Source organism: Amphiura filiformis, chromosome 13 (assembly GCF_039555335.1).
Source record: "Amphiura filiformis chromosome 13, Afil_fr2py, whole genome shotgun sequence".
NCBI lineage: Eukaryota > Metazoa > Echinodermata > Ophiuroidea > Amphilepidida > Amphiuridae > Amphiura > Amphiura filiformis.
In genome coordinates, this window is record NC_092640.1 from 56,063,227 (window position 1) to 56,089,614 (window position 26,388).

Genomic DNA, 26,388 nt, shown 5'->3' on the forward strand with positions numbered 1-26,388 from the left:
TAAATACACTAATTAGTGAGGACCGGTATTTTGCTGTGGATATGTTTAACTGCAATTTGCGGGTAAAAATTTGAAATCCTGAGTAAAAATTTTGATCATATTCAACTCTTTGAAAAAAAATTTATATAAAAGAATGCATGTAAAATCCAGCTGCAATACAATGTACATTATTGACACACTATCACCCTCTTTATCTACGGCAATAATAGAATATCGATTTCAATCGAATTGAATACGATGCTCAGTTTTGAGTTTGTAGTTGACTACTAAGCGACCTAAGCGATCGATTGCTAGCCAATCAGATAGAACTCCTTTTCTTGCGTTCGGTGAAATACCAGTCGCCCGTCGCTCACCAACGGAGTATTAAATTTATATTTATCGAATAGGAAGTCGACACTGTGTTCTGCTAATAAAATACTATGCTGACCTCACGCTCCAGTAATTTGGAAATGATTGAGCTCAGCAATACATCAAAGAATGACTTCCAATTCATGAAAACAAATAGATAATCAGCATATCGGATTAAAAGCTTGAGGTATTTCAATTGCAAGGCCCATTACTTATACACCAACAACAACATATTCGCCACTTGCACGGTTCCGCCATTATGCACTATATGCGGGGAGAGCCTCGAACTGGCAGCATACATGAAAGAATTACGTAACCTTACACAGAATGTTATATGACTGGTTCAATTCCCATTCATGTATGCTGCCAGTTCGAGGCTCTCCCCGCACATAGTGCATAATGGCGGAACCGTGCAAGTGGCGAATAGGCCTAACAAGTGTATATCAGGGACCGTGTATAAGGGTCGGTTCATAGTGAATATTCGAAGGCGAATATTCGGCTTCGAATACTTTTTGTGACGTCAAAATATATACGGCAACGCCTGAATAAAATATGATCACACGCCGAGTTGAATCGGATTAAATATCGCGCAACTGATAGCGATGATTTCAAAAATCCCCAATGAAAATTAACCTGCCCAGTTCAGTACGACAGCAACTTAGCTCACTTCCGGTAATTTTTACCGGCGTGACCTCTGCTGTTACGTAACGCAATGTTGAAAATCAGGTGGCAAATACGGGTTTTCAGAAAACATCAAAAAAATGGAATACCCGAGTCGTTCCTCCCTTCCTTTCCATATTGAGCCCATAGATAAGATATGAAACATGAGTATAAGGCAAAGAATAACGTGTAAAAGTTGAATTATTGTGGAAAAAATGAATGCTTTTGGTGCGCGAAGTAGCCTAAAAAATGAGAGAAAATGCATGTCACGATCACTAAAATTGTTATATATACAGCTTGGAGGAAACGCCGGTCTAATGCTTTTCTGTTATGATAAACATTAATTAACCAGAGCTTGTATTAAATTTTCAGCGAAATTGAGCGGTGGAACAACCTAGTCGTAGGTTGAAAAGTTGTGTTCTTTGAGTTCTCGTGACGTAAGCGCACGTTGCAAGTGTCACGATGCTTCACGAAATGGATCCCAGCCGGCGCTGTCCATTATGCATGTTATATTGATCAATATAGCAATTAAAAAAACGTCTATTGTTATATATTTTATTAATGCAAAATACTCTATTGTGTAACAAAATATTGTAGTCGTCAAAGAAGGTAGTATCATCTCATTTAACTGAAGTACACGCAGTTTTAAAAAGACTGTTGATGAGTGAGATACTTGAACATGTTGAACGAGAAATAAGATAGCAAAATAATACCCGTTGCAAGAACAAGATGCGATGGCTTAGTGGACAGAGCGAAGGTCTGCAGTGCGGAAGGTTGAGAGTTCGATTCCCATCATGTTATTCTTAGAATTTTTCAGTTCGTTTTTCTTTCTTTTTTTTCTCCCTTTTGTCTTTAATAATATAGGCCTAATGAATGCAGCTTGAAGGCCCACCTTTTTCATGATTTATTTCTTGTTGCTAAGTATTTCATATTTAGGCCTAATCCTACATTCGATTTGATCTTTTTTTAAATTGCATTTAAGTTCAGTAGCTTTCATGAAATAATTTCAAATAAAGCATGTCAAACTTAAGTAATTTTTAGTTCAAGATTATATATAGGCCTATCAAATAAAGGAACGTCAACACAGATTTTCATTAATTTTTTTAATTGGACTAGACCCCTCCCCTATCGACAACATATTTTATGAGCTTTTATGCATTCATATTAAATCACGAGATGCACGAATTTCAAACCTAATATTTTGGCATATTTGTCATTTTTACACAATGTCCAACTTACACCTCGGATAACACCTAATTGGAATCAGCAGAAGTTCGTTTTCCAGATAGAGCTTTGATGTCTTATTTAATCCCCCATTATAGAACACCACAGTATTAGGTGTTTTCTTTCATTTTTATCTCGCTACTCCTGCTTCAAATGTAGGCCTAATGTGAAAACCTTCCTGACAGTTATTTATTAATATTATAAATATTGTTATAATTTTTGGAATTACAAAACTTCAAATTTAATAAAAATATGAAAACTAGGATTTAAAAAAATTAGTTAAAATAAAATCAAAAATCAAAGAGAGGTGCTAGCGGGGTTCGAACCAAGATCGAACTTCCAAATAATTAATTTACCCCCGGTATTTACCACCAAGCCATACCAGTGATTTGATAGATACGGTAATAATAGCAATGTTATTCCCACTCATGGCTCACTCGTATATTCTATTTCTGGAATGAATTAACACCGAGTCCAAATAATGTAACACAAACCTTTATGCTGACTTTAAAATTGTTTAAACGTTGGGAGTATTATTTTCAAGGTAAATAACCAACAATGAACAATTGACAATGCAAGTTTCTTTGCAGGAAAAACATCCGACCCGCGGCCTTACAATATATCGCGTGACAGTAGTCACGCACAAAGATAAACATTTCAACATGTTCAATATACGACTCGGAATATACCCCAACCAAAATTGATGAAATTTTTAGGCAAGCTCATTTTAGTTATTCTATAACATGACACCCATTTTTGATTCCGGCGCTTTTTCTTGCTTGATGATATGAACATTTTTGTGTTCGTGACATGCAATTCTTCTCATTTTCCGAGCTACTTTGGACATGTTCAAGCTTCTTTATTGTCCATTTAATTCAACTTTTACAAGTTATTTGTTGCTTTACACAATGTTTGATATCTTATCTGTGGTTAGGGTACATAAATGGAGCAATATACGACCCGTGTCTTCCATTTCTGGAGCTATTTTGATAAAACGTGTTTGCCGGCTAAAATTTCAACATTGCGTTACGTAACTCGTGTTCACCAACCCGTATAAATTTTCTGTCGAACAAAGAGGTCACGAAGTTGCCGTCGTACTGCAGTACGACAGCAACTTAGCTCACTTCCGGTAATTTTTACCGGCGTGACCTCTGCTGTTACGTAACGCAATGTTGAAAATCAGGTGGCAAAGACGGTTTTTCAGAAAACATCAAAAAAATGGAATACACGAGTCGTTTCTCCCTTCATTTCTATATTGAGCCCATAGATAAGATATGAAACATAAGTATAAGGCAAAGAATAACGTGTAAAAGTTGAATTATTGTGGAAAAAATTAATGCATGTTGGCTTTCCTCAACGCAAACTTTTAGACTAGGGTTTATTGATTTTATTTTCATAGGTGACTGCACACCCAGCACTCTTTGTGTACTCATCTCCTTCAATCCACTCATAAACTTGACTGAAGTACCAAGTATAGCAATTACTTGCGTTGGAGTCACTCAACCGTGTCCCTCATTTGGAGACATTTGAGTAGATTCTATTCTAAATGTTTGCGTTGCTCAGAGCCAGTTTTTGTGCGCGAAGTAGCCTAAAAAATGAGAGAAAATGCATGTCACGATCACTAAAATGCTTATATCTACAGCTTTGAGGAAACGCCGGTCTAATGCTTTTCTGTTATGATAAACATTAATTAACCACAGCTTGTATTAAAATTTCAGCGAAAATGAGCGGTGGAACAACCTAGTCGTAGGTTGAAAAGTTGCGTTCTTTGAGTCTTCGTGTCGTAAGCGCACGTTGCAAGTGTCACGATGCTTCACGAAATGGATCCCAGCCGGCGCTGTCTATACATGTTATATTGATTAATATAGCAATTAAAAACGTCTATTGTTATATATTTTATAAATGCAAAATACTCTATTGTGTAACAAAATATTGTAGTCGTCAAAGAAGGTAGTATCATCTCATTTAACTGAAGTACAAGCAGTTTTGAAAGGATTGTTGTTGAGTGAGATCCTTGAACATGTTAAACGAGAAATAAGATAGCAAAAGAATACCCTTTGCCCGAACAAGTTGTGATGGCTTAGTGGACAGAGCGAAGGTACCGTACGCAGTGCGGAAGGTTGGGAGTTCGATTCCCATGTTATCTTATCGATGATGTGGAATTTTAGTTCGTTTTTCTTTTCTTTTTCCTCTCCCTTTTGTCTTTAATAATATAGGCCTAAATGAATGTAAGCTTGAAGGCCCACTTTTTTCATGATTTATTTCTTGTTCATGTTTAAGGCTTATCCTACATTCGAGTTCATATCTTTAAAAAAAAAATGCATTTAAGTTCAGTAGCTTTCAATATGAAATAATCAAATAACTTAAGTAATTTTTAAAAGTTTAAGAATATATATAGGCATATCAAATAAAGGAACGTCAACACAGATTTTCACGATTTTTTAATTGGACCAGACCCCTGCCCTATCGGCAACATATTTTATGAGCTTTTATGCATACATATCAAATCATGAGATGCACGAATTTCAAACCTAATATTTTGGCATATTTGTCATTTTTACACAATGTCCAACTTACACCTCGGATTACACCTAATTGAATCAGCCAAGTTCGTTGTCTAGATAGAGCAACTAACTTTGATGTCTTGAGACTAATCCCCATAGAACACCACAGTTAAGCGGTCAAGATATTAAGTGTTTTCTTTCATTTTATCTCGCTACTTCTGCTTCAAATGTAACGTGAAACCTTCCTGACATGACAGTTATTTACTAATATTATAAATATTGTTATAATTTTTGGAATAACAAAACTTCAAATTTGCCCGAAATCGTATATTATGGCTTTAATAAAAAATATGAAAACTAGGATTTAAAAATATGAGTTAAAATCAAATCAAAAATCAAAGAGAGGTGCTTGCGGGGTTCGAACCAAGATCGAACTTCCAAACACATGTATTTACCACTAAGCCATACCAGAGACATGATTAATTCGGTGACAATAATAGCAATGTTATACCCACTCAGTGGCTCACTCTTGATTCTATTTCTGGAATGAATTAACACCGTCCAAATAATGTAACACAAACCTTTATGCTGACTTTTAAAATTGTTTGAACGTTGGGAGTATTATTTTCAAGTTCAATAACCAACAATGGACAATTGACAATGAAAGTTTCTTTGCAGGAAAAACATCGGCCGTACAATATATGGCGTGACAGTAGTCACGCACAAAGATAAACATTTCAACATGTTCAATATACGACTAGAAATATACCCCAACCAAAAATCACGAAATTTTCAGGCAAGCTAACTTTAGTTATTCTATAACATGACACCCATTTTGATTCCGGCGCTTTTTCTTGCTTGATGATATGAACATTTTTGTGTTCGTGACATGCAATTTTTCTCATTTTCCGAGCTACTTTGGACATGTTCAAGCTTCTTTTTTTCCATTTAATTCAACTTTTACACGTTATTTGTTGCTTTACACAAATGTTTGATATCTTATCTGTGGTCAGGGTACATAAATGGAGCAATATACGACCCGTGTCTTCCATTTCTGGAGCTATTTTGATAAGAAGCGTTTGCCGGCTAAAATTTTAACATTGTGTTACGTAACCCGTGTTCACCAACCCGTATAAATTTTCTGTCGAACAAAAGAGGTCACGAAGTTGCTGTCGTACTGATACGGGAAAGATACACGCAACCATTCAAAATATATGCCACATGAATTTCAAGTTATATCCTTACATAAAAATGGCTTTCTATACGCTGGCGAAGTTACGTAATAATCGGATTATCTACCATAGCAATAGGTGAAAACAATTTTTGATTATATCGCGCTGCACTACTACGTCCACACGGTTCCTCTGTATTGAACCGTATCATGCTGATCACTCGCACCTGTAAGATTAGTATCTTTGAAAGGAGCGGCATTGTATTAAATCTATGATTGCAGACATACACAGGTGATGAGTATAACCTGCTTGTAGTGAAGCGCGATATAATCAAAATTGTTTTCACCTATTGCTATGGTAGTTAATCCGATTAATTACGTAACTTCGCCAGCGTATACATTTCGATTTGGATTTGGAAGATACCTTCTCTTAAATAACAGTATTGCGAACCACCAGCATACATAACTCGATGTAGAGAGTCTTTCCTATTCAGAGGAAATATTGCAATTACACACCTTATTGCCTTTATAACAATAACCATTGACACTAGCACATATCAGAGAAGATGTAAGAAAAGGAGGGAGAACAGAATTATATCCTTGAGATAATCCCGTAGGTAATCCTGTTGCACCTATTCATAGTCCTTTATTCTCAAATGGTGGGTTAACCAACAATTAACAATGAGAGCACATTCCTGAACCTCGTTCAGTTGGGGATGATTTGAAGTGACCGCCAATTATGACCATTTGATATTTAATACCAGCAATGTGAAAAAAAAGAAAGAAATAATGTAGTGCCAAAATAATGTACCCTTTTACGGCAGGAGCAAAGTTTAACAAGTTATAACTCCGCTTCTGCAGTACGAATGTCAGCGGCGAATGTCAGGTTATTATTTCCCAGTCTTTAAAAAAATTGCAGGCAGAGGTGCGAATCGATCTCGGTACCTCCCGGTTAAACAGCACTGTGCAAGACTATTAAGCCAACTAAATATCTGTTGTGAGATGTGTGACATTAATCTTTGATATTGCTTAATGGAACAAATCGCGGAATTAAATCAGTAATAAAAGAAGTAGATTCTTATATAGCGGTCAAATTAGATAAAAGGGGAAATATTTGTCCCTGCTCTAAAGAAAATATAGGTTAGAAATTTATCAAATAAATTTAAATTACAAATTGAGATTTTATATTTCTTTCTTTCACGAGGCGGCATTATCACAGACAAACACTGTATAAGCTAAAAACTCGACCTCATCACTAGATGCTGTCATAGCTCAATGGTAGAGCATCAGACTGCTGATATCAAGATCGTTGGTTCGAGTCCTCCTGCCAGCAATGGTTATATTTATGATTTTAATGCTACGCTAAAATACGTTCAATTTTTTTCGTTTATTTATTTATTTATTTATTTGTTTTTGTTTATTTATGTAAATAATTTGATATATTTGAAAGAGGTATTTGAGCAATTCGACATTTTGATTTTATAATCCTATGGGGTCATTTTGAACCCCCATCCCCTCCCAAATTGCCAAATGCACAACACCTATGAGTTTGCATCATGCATAATGATCAGTAGGCCTACGTCCATGTCATCATCATTAAAAAAAAAACCATTCTATGTGTACCTGACGCCGGCAACTAGACTACTATAAAAAAAATGTTATCACATCTTTCCTGCTCAATCAAAATAATACTTGCAAATAGATCATAGTTTACTAATCTAATCCTGTTTTATATAGACCTGTAATATCACCTGTAATATAGGTGATCATTGTGTACATGGTTTGTTATGGTTGGGATTTAGCTTTATTGTCCTATGAGATGTAGGGCCTAGTGCGAACTGTCCAAGCTGATTGTTCATTTAGTATCATAATCTATTAGGGAAAGATAAACACTATTCAAAATATCAATAGATAAGACGAAAGGGATTTAGAGATTTGTAATTGAGTCATGCATGATTTAACAGAAGGTTCTTTCCAAAACCCAAACGTAATGATGATTAACAGATCATTCAAAAGTCATAATCTTCGTATTTTCCATCGCGGCTGGCCGCTGGCTTCGTATTTCCCTTTCTATGTGAGGCTATGTGTGTCAATTTGTTTATACCGGCAACCTACAACCTATAATTATGATGTAGACACGATGATTGTGGCCTAGTCGAGCTAGGCCTGCATGCCAGTCGGTCTGCTGACTCGCCGCGGCACAAAAATACCTCCAATTTTGCACAAAACAATCCATGATGTCAAATATATCACATCCAAAGTGTCGCCATGAACGTCAGCTTCAACTTCTCCAGCCAAAGTTTTTGCATTGATAATCAGGTTTCATGTAATCATGAAATTAAACCTTGTTTGATGTGTATACCCATTGCCACAGCATAACGGTTTTCCAACTTGTCTTCTACGATAAAGCTGCTGATGAGCGCCGAGGCTACAACCTATAATTAAAGACCGAATTAAAAAAAGACTAGTTTGCGTCTGACGTCATGACAAAGGCGCGCCGTGATTGGTTGCTGACCTGCGCAGTACACTCTCAGAACATTGGTTAAAAATTTTAACCAACCATGTATTTACAGGTGAACAGCCCAACAGTTGGTTATATTGTTAACCAACCTGGTTGCGCAACCAGGTTGGTTAACAATATAACCACAGGTTGGTTAAAAACATTGACCAACTAGGGCCTACTGGTTAACATTATACGGTAACCAACCAGTTGGGCAAAGCATGTTGGGCAAAATATAACCAATAGTTGGTTAAACACTATGAATGGGAAGTTCATTTCATTGTTCATATTTTAACCACTTGGAGACATTTGAAGGTAGGAAATTATATTATAAACATTTTAGTTAGATGTGTGTGCTGTGCCGTGTTCAACGTGTACATGAGTATACAATGTACACACGGCATGTCATGATCATGATGCATTTGAACTGCAATGTATGGTATGATACGCCTCACAGTGTCAACTTCCTATTCGATAAATATAAATTTAATACTCCGTTGGTGAGCGACGGGCGACTGGTATTTCACCGAACGCAAGAAAAGGAGTTCTATCTGATTGGCTAGCAATCGATCGCTTAGGTCGCTTAGTAGTCAACTACAAACTCAAAACTGAGCATCGTATTCAATTCGATTGAAATCGATATTCTATTATTGCCGTAGATAAAGAGAGTGATAGTGTGTCAATAATGTACATTGTATTGCAGCTGGATTTTACATGCATTCTTTTATATAAATTTTTCTCAAAGAGTTGAATATGATCAAAATTTTTACTCAGGATTTCAAATTTTTACCCGCAAATTGCAGTTAAACATATCCACAGCAAAATACCGGTCCTCACTAATTAGTGTATTTAATTTCCAGTTAGTGTATTTAAGATAAAACCTGACAACAACAATAACATTTTCTTGCAATAGAAATATCATATGGGATACTGATATGGTAGGCCGCAACCGCCACAACGTGGAGCTGCTACGCGTAGCTGACTTTTTGCTCCGTGGACCAAATTGACCAATCATGATCATGTTAGAGTTTTTCATTACTCGGAGGTAAAACTGACTAATTAAGTACGACTTACTCATTACGTGAATCGAATTTATTCATTAAGAATTTGCCAGACGAGCGTCACGTAGTTGCAAGATATCCTCGGTCACGAAAGTTATGATTCAAAAAGTAGTTTATGAAAAGTACGAACTGACTTATTATTAAGATGGACATGCACTCATAAGAAACTCATACAGTATTGTACATAACTATATAGCTAGGCAGAGTGGTGGTAAACTATGCACACAGTTCTGCGATCTGCAGTACATATATCGCCGGGAGCTAATTTGTATAACTTGCGCGGTGTCCCTGCGGAATTCGACCTTCAGCAAACTGCAAACCAGTTCGGATTTACTTTATATACTAGTAGTAGGCCATACATACTGTAGTTACTGTCCGTTTTCCTATACACAATACTCAGTGCGCTCACCATTGACGCGTGACCTCTACAAATAGTGTATGTTAGAAGTATAGGCCATTGCCTAGTTGACGTCACTACTGTGTAAAAAATAACCGGCCAATATTTAAAGTATTCTCTGAAATTCTAGAAAATATAGTTTTGTAACAAGTCCTAAATTTTTAGCTAATTTAGGTGTTTGGAAATATTGGTACTTTTGTACCAAAAAATATGAAGAAATTATTTCTAAACCGTGTTAAGTCATTAAGCTTCTCATTTTCAAGAACGCTGGTTAACAATAAGCAGACTATTGTCTCATTTCGTAAACAAAAGCCCACAGTATTGTTACCTTGCGTTCGCTTTATAATCGTTCACCCAACTGCCACTATAATACCAGCTCATTGCTCATTGCACAGGTAAAACAGACACAAGTGCAGTGTGTATTTAACCAGAGAAGATCTGATGTAACATATAGTTGAGCCGTTTTCATTGAGTGTTATCTTGGTTTAATAGCTTTTAATAGGGTTTAAGTCCTTCAAAGGTCGTGGTGAGTTCTACTGTAGACATGACTGCATCATGATTATTTTTAAGTCAACAACATTCAACAATATGATCACCGTGATAGTATGAGAGTATCAGTACCGTGGGTGTCAGTGATCCTGGCCTGACACAGTAGACAAACAAACAAACAAACACGCCACACACATTACACATGCATGCAAGGTAACATTGACTATACACTAATCAAACAATGGTATTGATCCTGTACAACTGGTCGTGGTTTATTTACAATCGATTCATTTAAAATCCCCATAGTAAACATTAATTTTGGCAAGAGTTTTCTCTCTGGAACAAGGATGCATCCACTGGCTCCGCGTAATGAAAAGATCTAACATGATTGGTCAATTTAGCTCCGCGAAGCGAAAAGTAAGCTACGCGTTGTGGCGGTTACGGCCAGCCATATATTGATCATGCGAAAATCGTAAAACATAGAATAGAAACAGTGTGGCAGGCGCTCAAAATCTCAAATTGTATGCTTAGCCTGAGTTGCACGGCCTATCTCGAATAAAATCACCATGCGTAGTTGTTGAAAAACGTGAGGATTCATCATACTATCACGGCAATTTTTAACACGAAGATATAGGGATGATGACGGTGTGCGCCTCCCAGTGGGCACAATTGGGAAAAACTACGTTGTATGGACGTTGTAATAAGATCGGACGTCGGGCAACCAAATTCCAACGTTAACGCAAGTAATAATCTAGGACGTCAGTACACCTATTAGTGACGACGTTGCACAAACGTTGTGGTAATGTCGGCCGTAAGACGATCGTCGTACGACTTCAATACAACGTTGAGGCAACACTTCATTGCCGACATCAGTACAACTGACAATAAAGATGTTGCATTAACGTCACCTGTTGACTACCCTGCGACAGTTGTCGTACGACTTCAATATAACGTTGAGGCAACACTTCATTGCCGACATCAGTACAACTGACAATAAAGATGTTGCATTAACGTCACCTATTGACTACCCTGCGACAGTTGTCGTACGACTTCATTGACGACATCGGTGCACCAATGATTGAAGACGTCGCAACAACGTCTGCCGTACGATGGTTGTCGTATGACCTCAATACTAACGTTGAAGCAACACTTTATTGACGACATCGGTACAACTGCGATAAAGACGTTGTATTAAGGTCACATAATGACTGCCGTGCAATGGTTGTTGTACGATCTCAATATAACGTTGAGGTAACACTTCTTTGACGACATCGTCTGCCATACGCTGGTTGTCGTATGACCTCAATACTAACGTTGAAGTACGGTAACACTTCATTGACGACATCGGTACGACCGACGATAAATATGTTGCATTTGGCTAGTATTGTCTTAAAATGACAGTTTCTTACGCCGAGATTGGGAACGTCGCACAAACCTTAATATGATGGTCAGAATGCCGTCCGCGATATCGGACCAACGTTGGTAAACAGCATGACAGTTGACAGGCCTTCTGTTTCCAAGTCATCGGAATGGTCAAGTTGGTCCAAAATTTTCTATTTACTAGGCGTATTAAAGTGTAACATTAAATAAAGACTATAAAAGCCCACTAGATAAACTAATAATAATAATAGGCCCTAATAATGATGAGGATGATGATGATGTTGCAACTCATGATGATGATGATGTTGATGATGATGGTGACGATGATGATGATGATGATGATGATGATGATGATGGTGATGAATATAATGCTTAGTGATAATGTAATATATAAACCTAATAAATATATAATTATATTTATAATAACAATAAAACTTTGGAATTCAATCGTCAGTAAGATTTTTTATTTTAAAAAAAAGAAAGAAAAAAAATCAACAAATTTAGTAAATGTTATCAATATTTACAGTAAATTTGATCAATATCCTTTAAATTATTCACTTTAGCAGGTTTAGCCATCAAAATATTGCTTATATTAACTTAAAACACTTCATCGAATATGTAAACCCCGTTAGCTCAGTCAGTAGGGCATCAGTCTCATAATCCAAAGGTCATGCGTTCGAATCCCGGAAGGTACATCAAGGTAAGTGTTATGTATAAAATTAAGCTAGGAAATTTGCTTCCGTTGTAATATAGACAGTATTAAGTGTAAGACTCTGTGTAAGCAGAGTATATGCTACTAAATAATATTTTTCTTTCTTTTTTTCATGATTTTTCGTCTCTTTGGGGTTACTTGTCAATGGATGGATTAATAACATTGGCCCAACATCAACGATATTATGTTAGCCCAACGTCACAAATTACATCTTTATTAGGGTTGGGTCAATGTTGGATCGACGTTGGCTAACGTCTGCACAACGCTGAATGTGGACGTCGCACCAACGTTCTATTTTGGCATCAAAAAAACTTTCATATCCATCCTCCAGGCAACCGTCGTCCAACGTTAGATATTGACGTTGACACAACATAGTAGCAACCAATTGTGCCCACTGGGCTAGCCGCGCCTATGGCCGGCTTCATTGCTGTTCAAATACATGTACTTAAGTATTGCAATTTTATTGCGTTGACATAATTCGGAATAGTTCGTTTTAAAGTATTTGCTTCCCCAATTCCCATGCGTGGTTGGTCATGTTGGTGGTATGTATGTCAGTTTTTTTTACATTCTACTGAGTAGGCCTACTGTTGCAATATTTTTGCATGCATAGGCCTACCCATGACCGTTTCAAGACTATGACTGAGAAATTTGCTTTTTGTTTGATAAGATAAAAATAAAAATAAAATTCCCCACACAATACTTCTTACAAACTTATGATATTGGCCCTTTCGATGCAAGACAAAGCACAAATGAAGGAAACAAAACAAAACAATAATGTTTTTGATTTTTGATTTTTGATTCAATTACACATACAAAAAAGTAATGGCCTATGAAAAGACCCCCCCCCCTAAATATAATAATATTAATATTATTTTAGTCCTGAATACAAAATATAATAAACAAGCATAAAAGAATCTGATACGAAAATGTGTTACTCTGAAACGTTACAATCGCAATTTTCAGTCAAATAATACACGAGAAATGACTCTTGATACAACTTAGGCCTATATTTAAAAAACAGAAACGGCTGCCTGCATCTGGAACTCTTCATATCTGAAAGTTTGAAGGTCTTATCTCATACATCAGAATTATCTGCAAGATTGCAAGATGGCTTTAGGTGACCGTGGCCCTATTGGCTAATGCACAAATTTAGATTTTCTTTCTATTTGAATAATATGTTAAAGCTTATGCCCTGTAGATTACATTCGGTTCTTGAGATATGGCCTGTCAAAATGGCGCGAAACCAAAACAAAAAATTGGCAACAACTTTCTTTTTATTTTCTATATTTTGTCCAGTTGCCAGATGATTTTCTAATTACATGCATGAATTATGCAAAGTAAAGATTTCAGATACAATTAAAAAAGAGCTATGGTACTGAGGCATGGTACATGGGTAGAACACACACTATACTACAAAATTACGCGTTTTGGCAAATTTCAATTTGCATAATTAATTAGGGCCACTTTTAGAAAAGTTGATTAGGGCCCTAATTAATTATGCAAATGGAAATTTGCCAAAGGCATCCATGCGTGTTATATCTTATTTTGTAGCCGATCTGAACATTTTACTTTGTATAATTCTTGCATATATAATAAGAAAATAAGGCCTACCTGACAACATTGCATAACAAAAATAAAAGAAAGTTGTTGCCAACTTCTTGGTTTCGCGCCATTTTGACAGGCCATATTTTGGTAACCGAATATCCGATTAAAATAAAATTTTCAGTCTTGTAATCAGGAGAGAATGGACTCACATATTTCAATCAGACAAAAATCTATATCCAATAGCGTTACCTTAAAGCTAGCATTATAAGTGTCTCCTTAATTAATAACAAAAGGTGCCCACTGGTATCTTGGAGGCATTGTCTTTTTTAAAGAAATTTCTTGTTTGTCTTGCTTTGGTGGTTGGTCCATCAAATTTCATTAACCTGTTACAATCTATGGCGATCTAATCACGGATGACCCAGAATGACCACATATACTGACTTACATTTTGTGAACGGTGTTGTTACAACGTTGTCTAAAGGTTATATAAAGTCGTACAAACGGAATATATGGACGTTGTAAGTACGTAAATCTGTGAACTCGTATTCGTGTTGTGACAACGTTATTCCCGAACGTTAATGTAACGTCATTATGACGTTGTTTCGACGTCAAGTTGTGAACGTCGAAACAACGTCACTATGACGTTATATCAACGTCCGCCGAAAATAACGTTGTCACAAGACGAATACGAGTTCACAAATTAACGTAATTACGACGTCCGTAGATTACGTTGTATCGGGGTCAGACCATGACATTGATACGGCGTTGTAATAACGTGCTTTATACGTCGAAACAACGTCATAACTTTGCGTCCTAAAGACGTCCGTAGATGATGTTGTATCTGGGTCATCTCAGTTCATGACTTTTAAATCACGTTTTAACCACGTGCTTTATACGTCGAGACAACGTGATTATGACACTATATTAACATCCGGCAACAATGATGCTCAATCCCCAAAAAGGAAGAGCGTATAAAAATTTAAAGTTTAGAACTTCAGGAATAGAAGTCGTTACTTTGAGTTTCACGCCTAAAGGCGATCGTCAGACAACACGATGGAGACATTTTGGCTGGACAACAATCTCCTTGGAATGGAAGAATTTACATTCCATGGTGGCAACATCTAAACTATTTTTCAGATACGTATTTGTGTAACGTTTTCTGAACGTATTATTCAAACGTTGTCACCAGGTCTGGTCAAACATATTGCATCAACGTCGAACAATCGGCATTACAACGTGATAATGATGTTATATCAACGTCCAAAAATCAACGTCGAAAATAACTTTGTCACTACACGAATACGAGTTCACAGATTTACGTGTTTACAACGTATATGACAACCTGGCTAAGTCCAACGTCAGCGAACGTCGTGAAAACGTAGTGTGTTAGCTGGGTATGGCAATCTAGCTGACACCGGATGACCAAAATTACCCCAAGCTGACATTATATTTTTTGTCTCGCTTCTCACCAAGTTTTATAACCTGCAACTGACAATCTATATATGACCCTGAATGACCCCAAATTGACCTTGACGGTTTTTGTCTCGTTTCGGTGGTTGCTCCCACCAAATTTCATGAACATGCAACAATCTTAGGCGATTTGACCTCAGATGACCCCAAATTTATCTTAACATTTGTGCCTGATTTCGGCAGTCCTTGTTTTATTTACACCCACCAACGCCACCATTCCTTTAGTGACATCTACCCACCAAGCATATTACTTTGTGTTAATGAAAGAGACTGGAAATGACAACCTGGGAGTAAGAGAAGACCCCCCAGGATGGGGTCACCGGGATAGCAATCCACTAACAGTTTCAAACATATTCTGGCGCGGACCAAGTCGCACCTACCCACAAAGTTTAAGGGTCGTGCGACCTGTCAGTTCCGAGAATAAGGGCGGACACACAGAGTCACAGACAGATATAGCGTATTAAAGCCAGAATGTACGATCTTATAATATGAAATTGTTTAATTTTTTTCAAACCTGATTTTTTTGCATATTTGTGATGTTTATACACATGTCCCAACTTGCACCTACATGGAATCGGCCAAATTTGTTTTCTTTTTAGGTCAACCGAGCAAAGTTCGACATATTATCATAATTTAAAAATTATGATAATATATCCTCCCATAGAACTACGTGTTAAATAGCCAGTGGGGTTCTTTCACATTACCTTGTTATTTCAACCTAAAATGGACAGCAACCTTTCCCGTCAGTTATTACTAATATTATTTCAACAATTTGAATAAAGAATAACAAAATCAAAATTTGACATTAAGTCTTTAAAATGATTGGAGCAATTTTGACCCCCCCTGTCCCCTACTGGCTACGCTTCTGCAGTGATGAAGTTTTGATTTACAAATAGGGGCCCGGGTAGAGGGCCTACCATAAGAAAGGCAGAGGCAGCGGGTCAATTTAGAAGGAGACGAGCATATTATTTTGTTTTGATTTGTGGACAACTGCGCGCAAAGCACGAGAAAAAACTTCAATTTCAGACAATTATAACCCAAGATGAAAATGAATATGAAAAGGACCAGTGCGCGCAAAATTTTGCTATTACATTCTAATAGGAGTGTTGCTGGAATCGGAATACGAAACGTCTAAAACGTGAGTAAACTATTGGACGTAAACACAATACCCATAGTATGATATCTATACATGTAACAGTCCTGATGAACTTATTTAAGGAGTTTATATAAATAATTTGTGGCAACAAAAGACAAAAAAAAAAAAAAAGACATACAAAACCGAAAGCTTCAAAATATGTCAAACATTTCCGCAATCAATTAAACAAAAACTTATCTCTAAATAAAGTTAATCTTTTCCGCGAGCACGTCCCCTTCCCTTGTCTTGTCTTTTGGTTATGTTTTGGAAAGTTGTTTTGATTTGCTAATTTAATTTCATTTGATTCTAGGGAAAGTGTCACTTTCAGGCCTTTATGGTCTTCCAGCCTTTTCCTCCATATGTATCGTGTTTGTATATTTTTTGATGTAAGGTAATGTTCTTGATTTTTATGGAAATAAATATGAATATGAATTAAATTTACGTTATGGTATTGTATGCTACATCTTGGCATAATTATAATAAGGGCTCACTTGCTTAAGGGGGTACTACACCCCTGTGGTAAATTTGTGACTATTTTTGCATTTTTCTCAAAAAATAATATCACACTGGTAACAAAAGTTCTGTATATTATTGGGGCAAGGAATCCAATGACTACACTGAAATTTCAGTGACCCAATACAAGTGGTTCAGTATATATGATAGGAAATGAGGTACATCCTAGCGGTACCTTATTTCTTATCATAAATAGCGAACCACTTGTCTTATGTCACTGAAATTCCAGTGTAGTAATTGGATTCCTTGCCCCTATAATATACATAACTTTTGTTACCAGTGTGTTATTAGTTTTTGAGAAAAATTCAAAAATAGACACAAATTTACCGAGGGGTGTAGTACCACCTTAACAATTCTGATTTTGGGATGTACCAGTTTATTGATAGTAAATATTCGACAATGTACTTAGGATTTTCAGCAGAACTTTGTCCCTAACAAACGCTGCCAATCAGTTTCAGTTTCAGTTTATTTCACCATGATCATGATGATCAAGAAAAAATACAGATTACATAATGTGGTGTGGAGGTCGAAGAGAGCAAAGCTCGAATGTATCTGACCCACATTACATTGTTATAATATAGGTTATCCACTTTACTCATGCGTGACTTCTAACAAAAGGCGCTGGTTCCCGCAGTATTCCTCATTCAAACTAATTCAATGCACGACCTCGGAGTTACCTGCATGACTTTGGCGGGCTATTTTGTAATAGTCATGGTTGCACATGCAGGTACTTCTTTTGAAAGTCCTAAACAAGGTATAGGAGTCGCTGGTAGGATATGCAGCTTATAGAACACGGATAACCTCTAATATGGTATAATAGCTTATAATTAACATGATTAAGGGCGTACTACACCCATATATTGGTTTGATTGGTCTAAATAAATATTTTTTCATTTATAGCTAGGCGATATATGCACGGATCATGTGAAATAAAAAAAATATGAAAAAAAGAAGAAAAAAAAGTGCTTTTAAACAATTGTAGTAAGTCATTTTAGCCCTATATATATTTTGTTTACTGTATCCTAGTTACTCAGATGCGTGTTTCATAACAAACCATGATTTATTCTATTCAGCATGTTCAAGTAGGGTACATGAATAGAATACATTAAATCCTTTGTTATACTCTCTATAGAAAATCTAGTGGTGCATGCAAAATATATAAACACTTACACAATGGATGTATAGTCATTAGTCAATAATATTATAATGTGTTGTTAGGAAAAGAAAAGGCTATTAGGTCACCGTATGTCAGGTTATAGGTCAATTGGTTCAGGTCAAATTTAAGCATCAATTTTGAATACACATGTGAGAGTTTGTGATATCATAATGAGGAATAATGTTGATATTCTGTCTTTAACTGGATATATATCGAGAAGTGCAAGGTGGATATACTAATATACCTTGGGATGTAAATGGTGAGTACAATTAAAATGCCTAGTTGAGATGGATTTCACAAATAAATATAAAATAGTTACCAAAATCACAAAAGCTAAGCTTACGGAAAACTACCCAATATGGTGGTATAGGTGACAAGAAATACAATTTTTTTCAACATTGCTTTAGTATGGTTGTGGTAACCTGTTACCTGTGGCGCTTAATTAAGTTTCAGTGAAATAATGTCGCAAGTTAAAAATACAAAATATAGCTCAACATTGAAAATAGAAGCATTTTAACCAGTTCCTTTTTTGATAGTTGTGGAGCACCAAGTTCATGAAGTCATAAAAGAAATCAGGAACCACTTATTCCCATTTTACATATCAACTTTATTTCCCTAACGTGTTAGCAACACATATCCAAAATTTTAACGAAATCCGTTGATAGTAAGCTTTCCAAAATGAAGTGAATTTAAATCATCAGTGATGTACCACCTTTTGGCTTCTACTTTTAAAAGCATGTAAGCTACGTTGATACCGATGCCACCAATAAAACGAGAAGATTTGCCCCTTCATTTTGCATACCACTTTGTCCAATTTTTTTTGTAATTTCTTCAAAAAATAAAAAAAAAAGCAAAAAAAAATCAATGGGTGTAGTACCCCCTTAACGCGGCTGTGTACTCTAGCCATTGTTTCTTTCTCAAAATTGAGTTTTTATGATATGTTTGTACCTTGTTATGTTTTTTATAAATACAAGGAATGAAAATCCAGATTTGTAAACTCCAACTGCAATATTTTAAGGATTTTATTTCACTATTCCACTCGTGTTTGAAATTGAAAAGGAAAGAAAATCTTTGTTGTACCAGCAAGGTACACGCGCGCAACAACTCATCGCGTTGCGTATCGCGCAATTTGTTAACGCATAAATACGCGACGCATACGCGACGCTTATCTACATGCGCGGCGCATCGTATGGAAACATCACGGAAGCACTGATTTCACAAAAACCTAGTGGTTAAATGGCTCCGTTTTAGCTGATAAAATGTGGGTTTTTCAAGTTCTTTCCCCGATTTAAATATCAAGTTATGAATGGATTTCGCTCAAACTTCTCAAGGGGCTGTGGATTTACCCGATGTTCACGTAATATAAGTTACAAAAACGAAAACTGTCGCATTCTCCTGTGAGATTCGATGAAAGTGCAAAATGTGACCACTTTAAACTTCAACGGCCATTATTTCAATGTTCATTTTCTCGGTAAAATGACGATTTAGGTACACGATAACTCAATAAATACAGCATCTATAGGTAAGCAAATATGATCATCGTAAAAAGCATGATCGACTCAAGAAACGGTTTTCTCATTTTTTATATTTTGGTCTATTTCCGATTTTGGGCATCATTTTGTGCAAATAGGCGTTTTTGAATTTTAAAAGTTCATTTTGATGCCTTATATGGTCAATATCTCAAAAAATAAGGCCAATATCAAAAAAATAAAAAAACCGTTTTTGGAATGGAAAGAGGGTGATAGTGTGTCAATAATGTACATTGTATTGCAGCTGGATTTTACATGCATTCTTTTATATAATTTTTTTCTCAAAGAGTTGAATATGATCAAAATTTTTACTCAGGATTTCAAATTTTTACCCGCAAATTGCAGTTAAACATATCCACAGCAAAATACCGGTCCTCACTAATTAGTGTATTTAATTTCCAGTTAGTGTATTTAAGATAAAACCTGACAACAAATAAAATTTTCTTGCAATAGAAATATCATATGGGATACTGATATGGTAGGCCGCAACCGCCACAACGTGGAGCTGGATATACGCGTAGCTGAATTTGTGCTCCGTGGAGCCAAATTGACCAATCATGATCATGTTAGAGTTTTTCATTACTCGGAGGTAAAACTGACTAATTAAGTACCGGTACGACTTACTCATTACGTGAAGCGAATTTATTCATTAAGAATTTGCCAGACGAGCGTCACGTAGTTGCAAGATATCCTCGGTCATGTCGGTCACGAAAGTTATGATTCAAAAAGTAGTTTATGAAAAGTACGAACTGACTTATTATTAAGATGGACATGCACTCATAAGAAACTCATACAGTATTGTACATAACTATATAGCTAGGCAGAGTGGTGGTAAACTATGCACACAGTTCTGCGATCTGCAGTGTATCGCCGGGAGCTAATTTGTATAACTTGCGCGGTGTCCCTGCGGAATTCGACCTTCAGCAAACTGCAAACCAGTTCGGATTTACTTTATATACTAGTAGTAGGCCATACATACTGTAGTTACTGTCCGTTTTCCTATACACAATACTCAGTGCGCTCACCATTGACGCGTGACCTCTACAAATAGTGTATGTTAGAAGTATAGGCCATTGCCTAGTTGACGTCACTACTGTGTAAAAAATAACCGACCAATATTTAAAGTATTCTCTGAAATTCTAGAAAATATAGTTTTGTAACATGTCCTAAATTTTAGCTAATTTAGGTGTTTGGAAATATTGGTACTTTTGTACCAAAAATATGAAGAAATTATTAATTAAACCGTGTTAAGTCATTAAGCTTCTCATTTTCAAGAACTCTGGTTAACAATAAGCAGACTATTGTCTCATTTCGTAAACAAAAGCCCACAGTATTGTTACCTTGCGTTCGCTTTATAATCGTTCACCCAACTGAAACTATAATACCAGCTCATTGCTCATTGCACAGGTAAAACAGACACAAGTGCAGTGTGTATTTAACCAGAGAAGATCTGATGTAACATAGTTGAGCCGTTTTCATTGAGTGTTATCTTGGTTTAATAGCTTTTAATAGGGTTTAAGTCCTTCAAAGGTCGTGGTGAGTTCTACTGTAGACATGACTGCATCATGATTATTTTTAAGTCAACAACATTCAACAATATGCTGATATGATCACCGTGATAGTATGAGAGTATCAGTACCGTGGGTGTCAGTGATCCTGGCCTGACACAGTAGACAAACAAACAAACAAACACGCCACACACATGACACATGCATGCAAGGTAATATTGACTATACACTAATCAAACAATGGTATTGATCCTGTACAACTGGTCGTGGTTTTTTACAATCGATTCATTTAAAATCCCCATAGTAAACATTAATTTTGGCAAGAGTTTTCTCTCTGGAACGAGGATGCATCCACTGGCTCCGCGTAATGAAAAGATCTAACATGATTGGTCAATTTAGCTCCGCGAAGCGAAAAGTAAGCTATGCGTGGCAGCTCCACGTTGTGGCGGTTACGGCCAGCCATATATTGATCATGCGAAAATCGTAAAACATAGAATAGAAACAGTGTGGCAGGCGCTCAAAATCTCAAATTGTATGCTTAGCCTGAGTTGCACGGCCTATCTCGAATAAAATCACCATGCGTAGTTGTTGAAAACGTGAGGATTCATCGTACTATCACGGCAATTTTTAACACGAAGATATAGGGATGATGACGGTGTGAGAACATGCTACAGACGAGTAAGAAGAAATGCTAGACGAAGACAGACAGTGCTGGTAATGTAATTTAAACATGAATGCAAAATTTAATAACATATAGGAACCAGGAAGGATATATTTTGATAACTTAAGAAATTACAATAACATAACAGAAGTACGAGCGATAATAAGAAATTAAAAGTGCCTTATAATTGCGTTTAAAATAAACTGTGATTTTCGTGTTACTTAAAGGAGTATTTCGTGATCCTATCATCCTCGTTTCTTTTATATTTCCGTCGGTACATTTACAAGTTGTGCACCCTCGGTTCCAAAATCCTGGCTACGCCACTGCATAAATATTATGTAGCCAGAGCTTTCCAGTGATATAAAAATCTCAACTTTTTTGAGAAAAGTGGGGATGATGCTGTGGATCACGAAATGCCCTTTTATATTAACATCAAAAGAATTCCACAATAAAGGACCGTGTCTTCCAATTGTATTCCGAGCAAGGTTAAACTTTACTTCAAGATATGAGGACGGTATAAAGTATGGATAATAATGAATAGATCTGTTCAGAATAAAATAATCGGCTAAGTTGATGGGGAGATTCCAATGCATAAATAAACCCACGAGCAATTTATGAATGTCGAAGATGGTCAAAGTATATAAATTCTTGTATAAGGAGGTATCTGAGCAAACCAGCTGGAACAGTGGAATGTGAACAGACTCTAATGGTTCGTTTCTGTTTCTGAATTGATTTAAGTTGCAATGGTACAAATGAGGTATAAGTATTGTATAGAGAAAATAACGTAACTTGGAAGAAAAACAAGATATTTTGATATAATATTTTGAATGTGATACGTGTGATTTGCCCATGTTAACTAATGATCCAGGATGACACCCAGAAATTTGGTACAAGAAACTTTTCTGATTTAACACCATCAATCACACTTCCCCTTTATTTGTTATCATCCAATGTAACCACAAACACCAAGTTTGCAAGTACGAGAGCTACGTCCATGCACCGTGTGAGAATTACAAAAAGCGCTGCAAATTCCACAGATAGTTGTGTACGCTGTAGTCAGTGGCATAGGGAGGGGGGCAATCCGACCCCCTGAGAAGTTTTGCCGCCTGTTGCCCCCCCGGTGATGCTGACCGCCCTGATTTTTAACGATTTTAGGCCTTATTTGGTACTTTTTAGCCCAATTTTTTTTACCATTTTCGTCAATATTTTTCCCCCTTAAAAGTTGACTTGTCCCCCTTTTGCCCTCCTTCTAAAAAGTGCTGGCTACGCCACTGGCTGTAGTTAGAAGTAATGGCGAGGGCCCGGGGGATATTAAACCATCACGGGTCTAGGGCGACCAATCACAAACCAGATCCATATCATCTGCATGTTAAGCATTTTAACCGCTATCTAAAGTAAATAGTCCACATGGGAAGTTAGTTTTAAAAAAACTGAGGGAGTGACTGAAAAGATCAGATTTGAAAATCTATAAATTGTACGCAAATCAATACTAATCAGAGTTTTATGCATAATGTAGAAGTATGCAAAATGTGCAAGTGGACTATGGTGAAGTATATTCCAAACCTGGTTTACTAATGGCTTATAGCCAAAAGTCTAAAAAAGTTATCAAAGATCGCGACCATTTTGAAATTACCCCCACCTGCAGTGAAAATAAAAATGTTGCAAAAACTTTTTTGGTTCAAATGGAATCATATTTCATTAAAAAAACCCATTTACAGCAACTTTAGCAAACATGTCCTCAGCCCATTAAATTTCGACAGAAGGCGATGGACTACTCATCATGATCGAGACCTCTTAAGAGTTGGAATCCGTCTTTTGGAATGGAGAATTTACAAGATGTCGCATTTTCCATCAAGCAAAGCAAATTTCTGAAAGCAAAACAATATTATAGGCATAAGTTAACTCTCTCAACGCGGATTCACAAATTTCAGAATTGTAAATTTGCATGACTATAAAATGTATTAAAATTAGTACAAAGAAGCCTAGTATTGGCTCAGTGATTCTTGAGATAGCTTTTGAAATTTTTTAGAAAGTTGGAGTTTTATAATGTTCAAGGATCGAAATACCGGGACAAAATCGATTATGATTTGCGATGTGCATCTATCTTTTGGCCTGCTTTGAACAGTACGACAGCAACTTCGTGACCTCTTTTGTTGTACAGAAAATTTATACGGGTTGGTGAACACGGGTTACGTAACACAATGTTGAAATTTTAGCCGGCAAACGCTTTTTATCAAAATAGCTCCAGAAATGGAAGACACGGGTCGTATATTGCATCATTCATGTACCCTGACCACAGATAAGACATCAAACATTTGTGTAAAGCAACAAGTAACGTGTAAAAGTTGAATTAAATGAAAAAAAAAGCTTGAACATGTCCAAAGTAGCTCGGAAAATGAGAAAAATTGCATGTCACGAACACAAAAATGTTTATATCATCAAGCAAGAAAAAGCGCCGGAATCAAAAATGGGTGTCATGTTATAGAATAACTTAAGTTAGCTTGCCTGAAAATTTCGTGAATTTTGGTTGGGGTATATTCGTAGTCGTATATTGAACATGTTGAAATGTTTATCTACTGTCACGCCATATATTGTACGGCCGATGTTTTTCCTGCAAAGAAACTTTCATTGTCAATTGTCCATTGTTGGTTATTTAACTTGAAAATAATACTCCCAATGCTCAAACAATTTTAAAAGTCAGCGTAAAGGTTTGTGTTACATTATTTGGACGGTGTTAATTCATTCCAGAAATAGAATGTACGAGTGAGGCACTGAGTGGGAATAACATTGCTATTATTGTCACCGAATTAATCATATCTCTGGTATGGCTTAGTGGTAAATACATGTATTTGGAAGTTCGATCTTGGTTCGAACCCCGCAAGCACCTGTCTTTGATTTTTGATTTGATTTTAACTCATATTTTTAAATCCTAGTTTTCATATTTTTATTAAAGCCATAATATACGATTTCGGGCAAATTTTAAGTTTTGTTATTCCAAAAATACAATATAATATTAGTAAATAACTGTCAGGAAGGTTTTCACGTTACATTTGAAGCAGAAGTAGCGAGATAAAATGAAAGAAAACACTTAATATCTTGACCGCTTAACTGTGGTGTTCTATGGGGGATTTGTCTAGACGACGAACTTGGCTGATTCCAATTATATTAGGTGTAATCCGAGGTGTAAGTTGAACATTGTGTAAAAATTACAAATATGCCAAAATATTAGGTTTGAAATTCGTGCACCTCATGATTTGATATGTATGCATAAAAGCTCATAAAATATGTTGCCGATATGGGAGTGGGTCTAGTCCAATTAAAAAATCGTGAAAATCTGTGTTGACGTGCCTAGGCCTATTTATATTCTTGAACTTTTAAAAATTACTTAAGTTTGACATGCTTTATTTGATTATATCATATTGAAAGCTACTGAACTTAAATGCATTTTTTTTAAAGATATGAACTCGAATGTAGGATTAGGCTTAAACATGAACAAGAAATAAATCATGAAAAAAGTGGGCCTTCAAGCCGACATTCACTAGGCCTATATTATTAAAGACAAAAGGGAGAGGAAAAAAGAAAAGAAAAACGAACTGAAAAATTCTACAACATCGATAAGATAACATGGAATCGAAGTCTCAACCTTCGGCACTGCACACCTTCGCTCTGTCCACTAAGCCATCGCAACTTGTTCGGGCAAAGGGTATTCTTGTGCTATCTTATTTCTCGTTCAACGTGTTCAAGGTCTCACTCAACAACAATCTTATCAAAACTGCTTGTACTTCAGTTAAATGAGATGATACTATACTACCTTCTTTGACGACTACAATATTTTGTTATACAATAGAGTATTTTGCATTTATAAAATATATAACAATAGACGTTTTTAATTGCTATATTAATCAATATAACATGTATAATAGACAGCGCCGGCTGGGATCCATTTCGTGAAGCATCGTGACACTTGCAACGTGTGCTTCCGGCACGAGAACTCAAAGAACGCAACTTTTCAACCTACGACTAGGTTGTTCCACCGCTCATTTTCGCTGAAATTTTAATACAAGCTGTGGTTAATTAATGTTTATCACAACAGAAAAGCATTAGACCGGCGTTTCCTCAAAGCTGCAGATATAACCATTTTAGTGATCGTGACATGCATTTTCTCTCATTTTTTAGGCTACTTCGCGCACCAAAAGCATTCATTTTTTCCACATAATTCAACTTTTACACGTTATTCTTTGCCTTATACTCATGTTTCATATCTTATCTATGGGCTCAATATGGAAATGAAGGGAGAAACGACTCGTGTATTCCATTTTTTTGATGTTTTCTAAAAACCCGTATTTGCCACCTGATTTTCAACATTGCGTTACGTAACAGCAGAGGTCACGCCGGTAAAAATTACCGGAAGTGAGCTAAGTTGCT

At 36.3% G+C, this 26,388-nt stretch overlaps 1 protein-coding gene across 1 annotated transcript in view; it reads right to left on the reverse strand.

Annotated features, from left to right (window-relative positions):
* Nucleotides 1-21,616: 21,616 nt before the first annotated feature.
* The window catches only part of LOC140168556 (ornithine decarboxylase-like), a 92,792-nt gene continuing 88,020 nt past the window's right edge, over nucleotides 21,617-26,388 (reverse strand). The window contains exon 12 of the mRNA XM_072191956.1: nucleotides 21,617-23,831. Coding sequence (XP_072048057.1) covers nucleotides 23,735-23,831 — 97 coding nt within the window. The 3' untranslated portion in view covers nucleotides 21,617-23,734. The remainder of the gene's footprint in view (nucleotides 23,832-26,388) is intronic.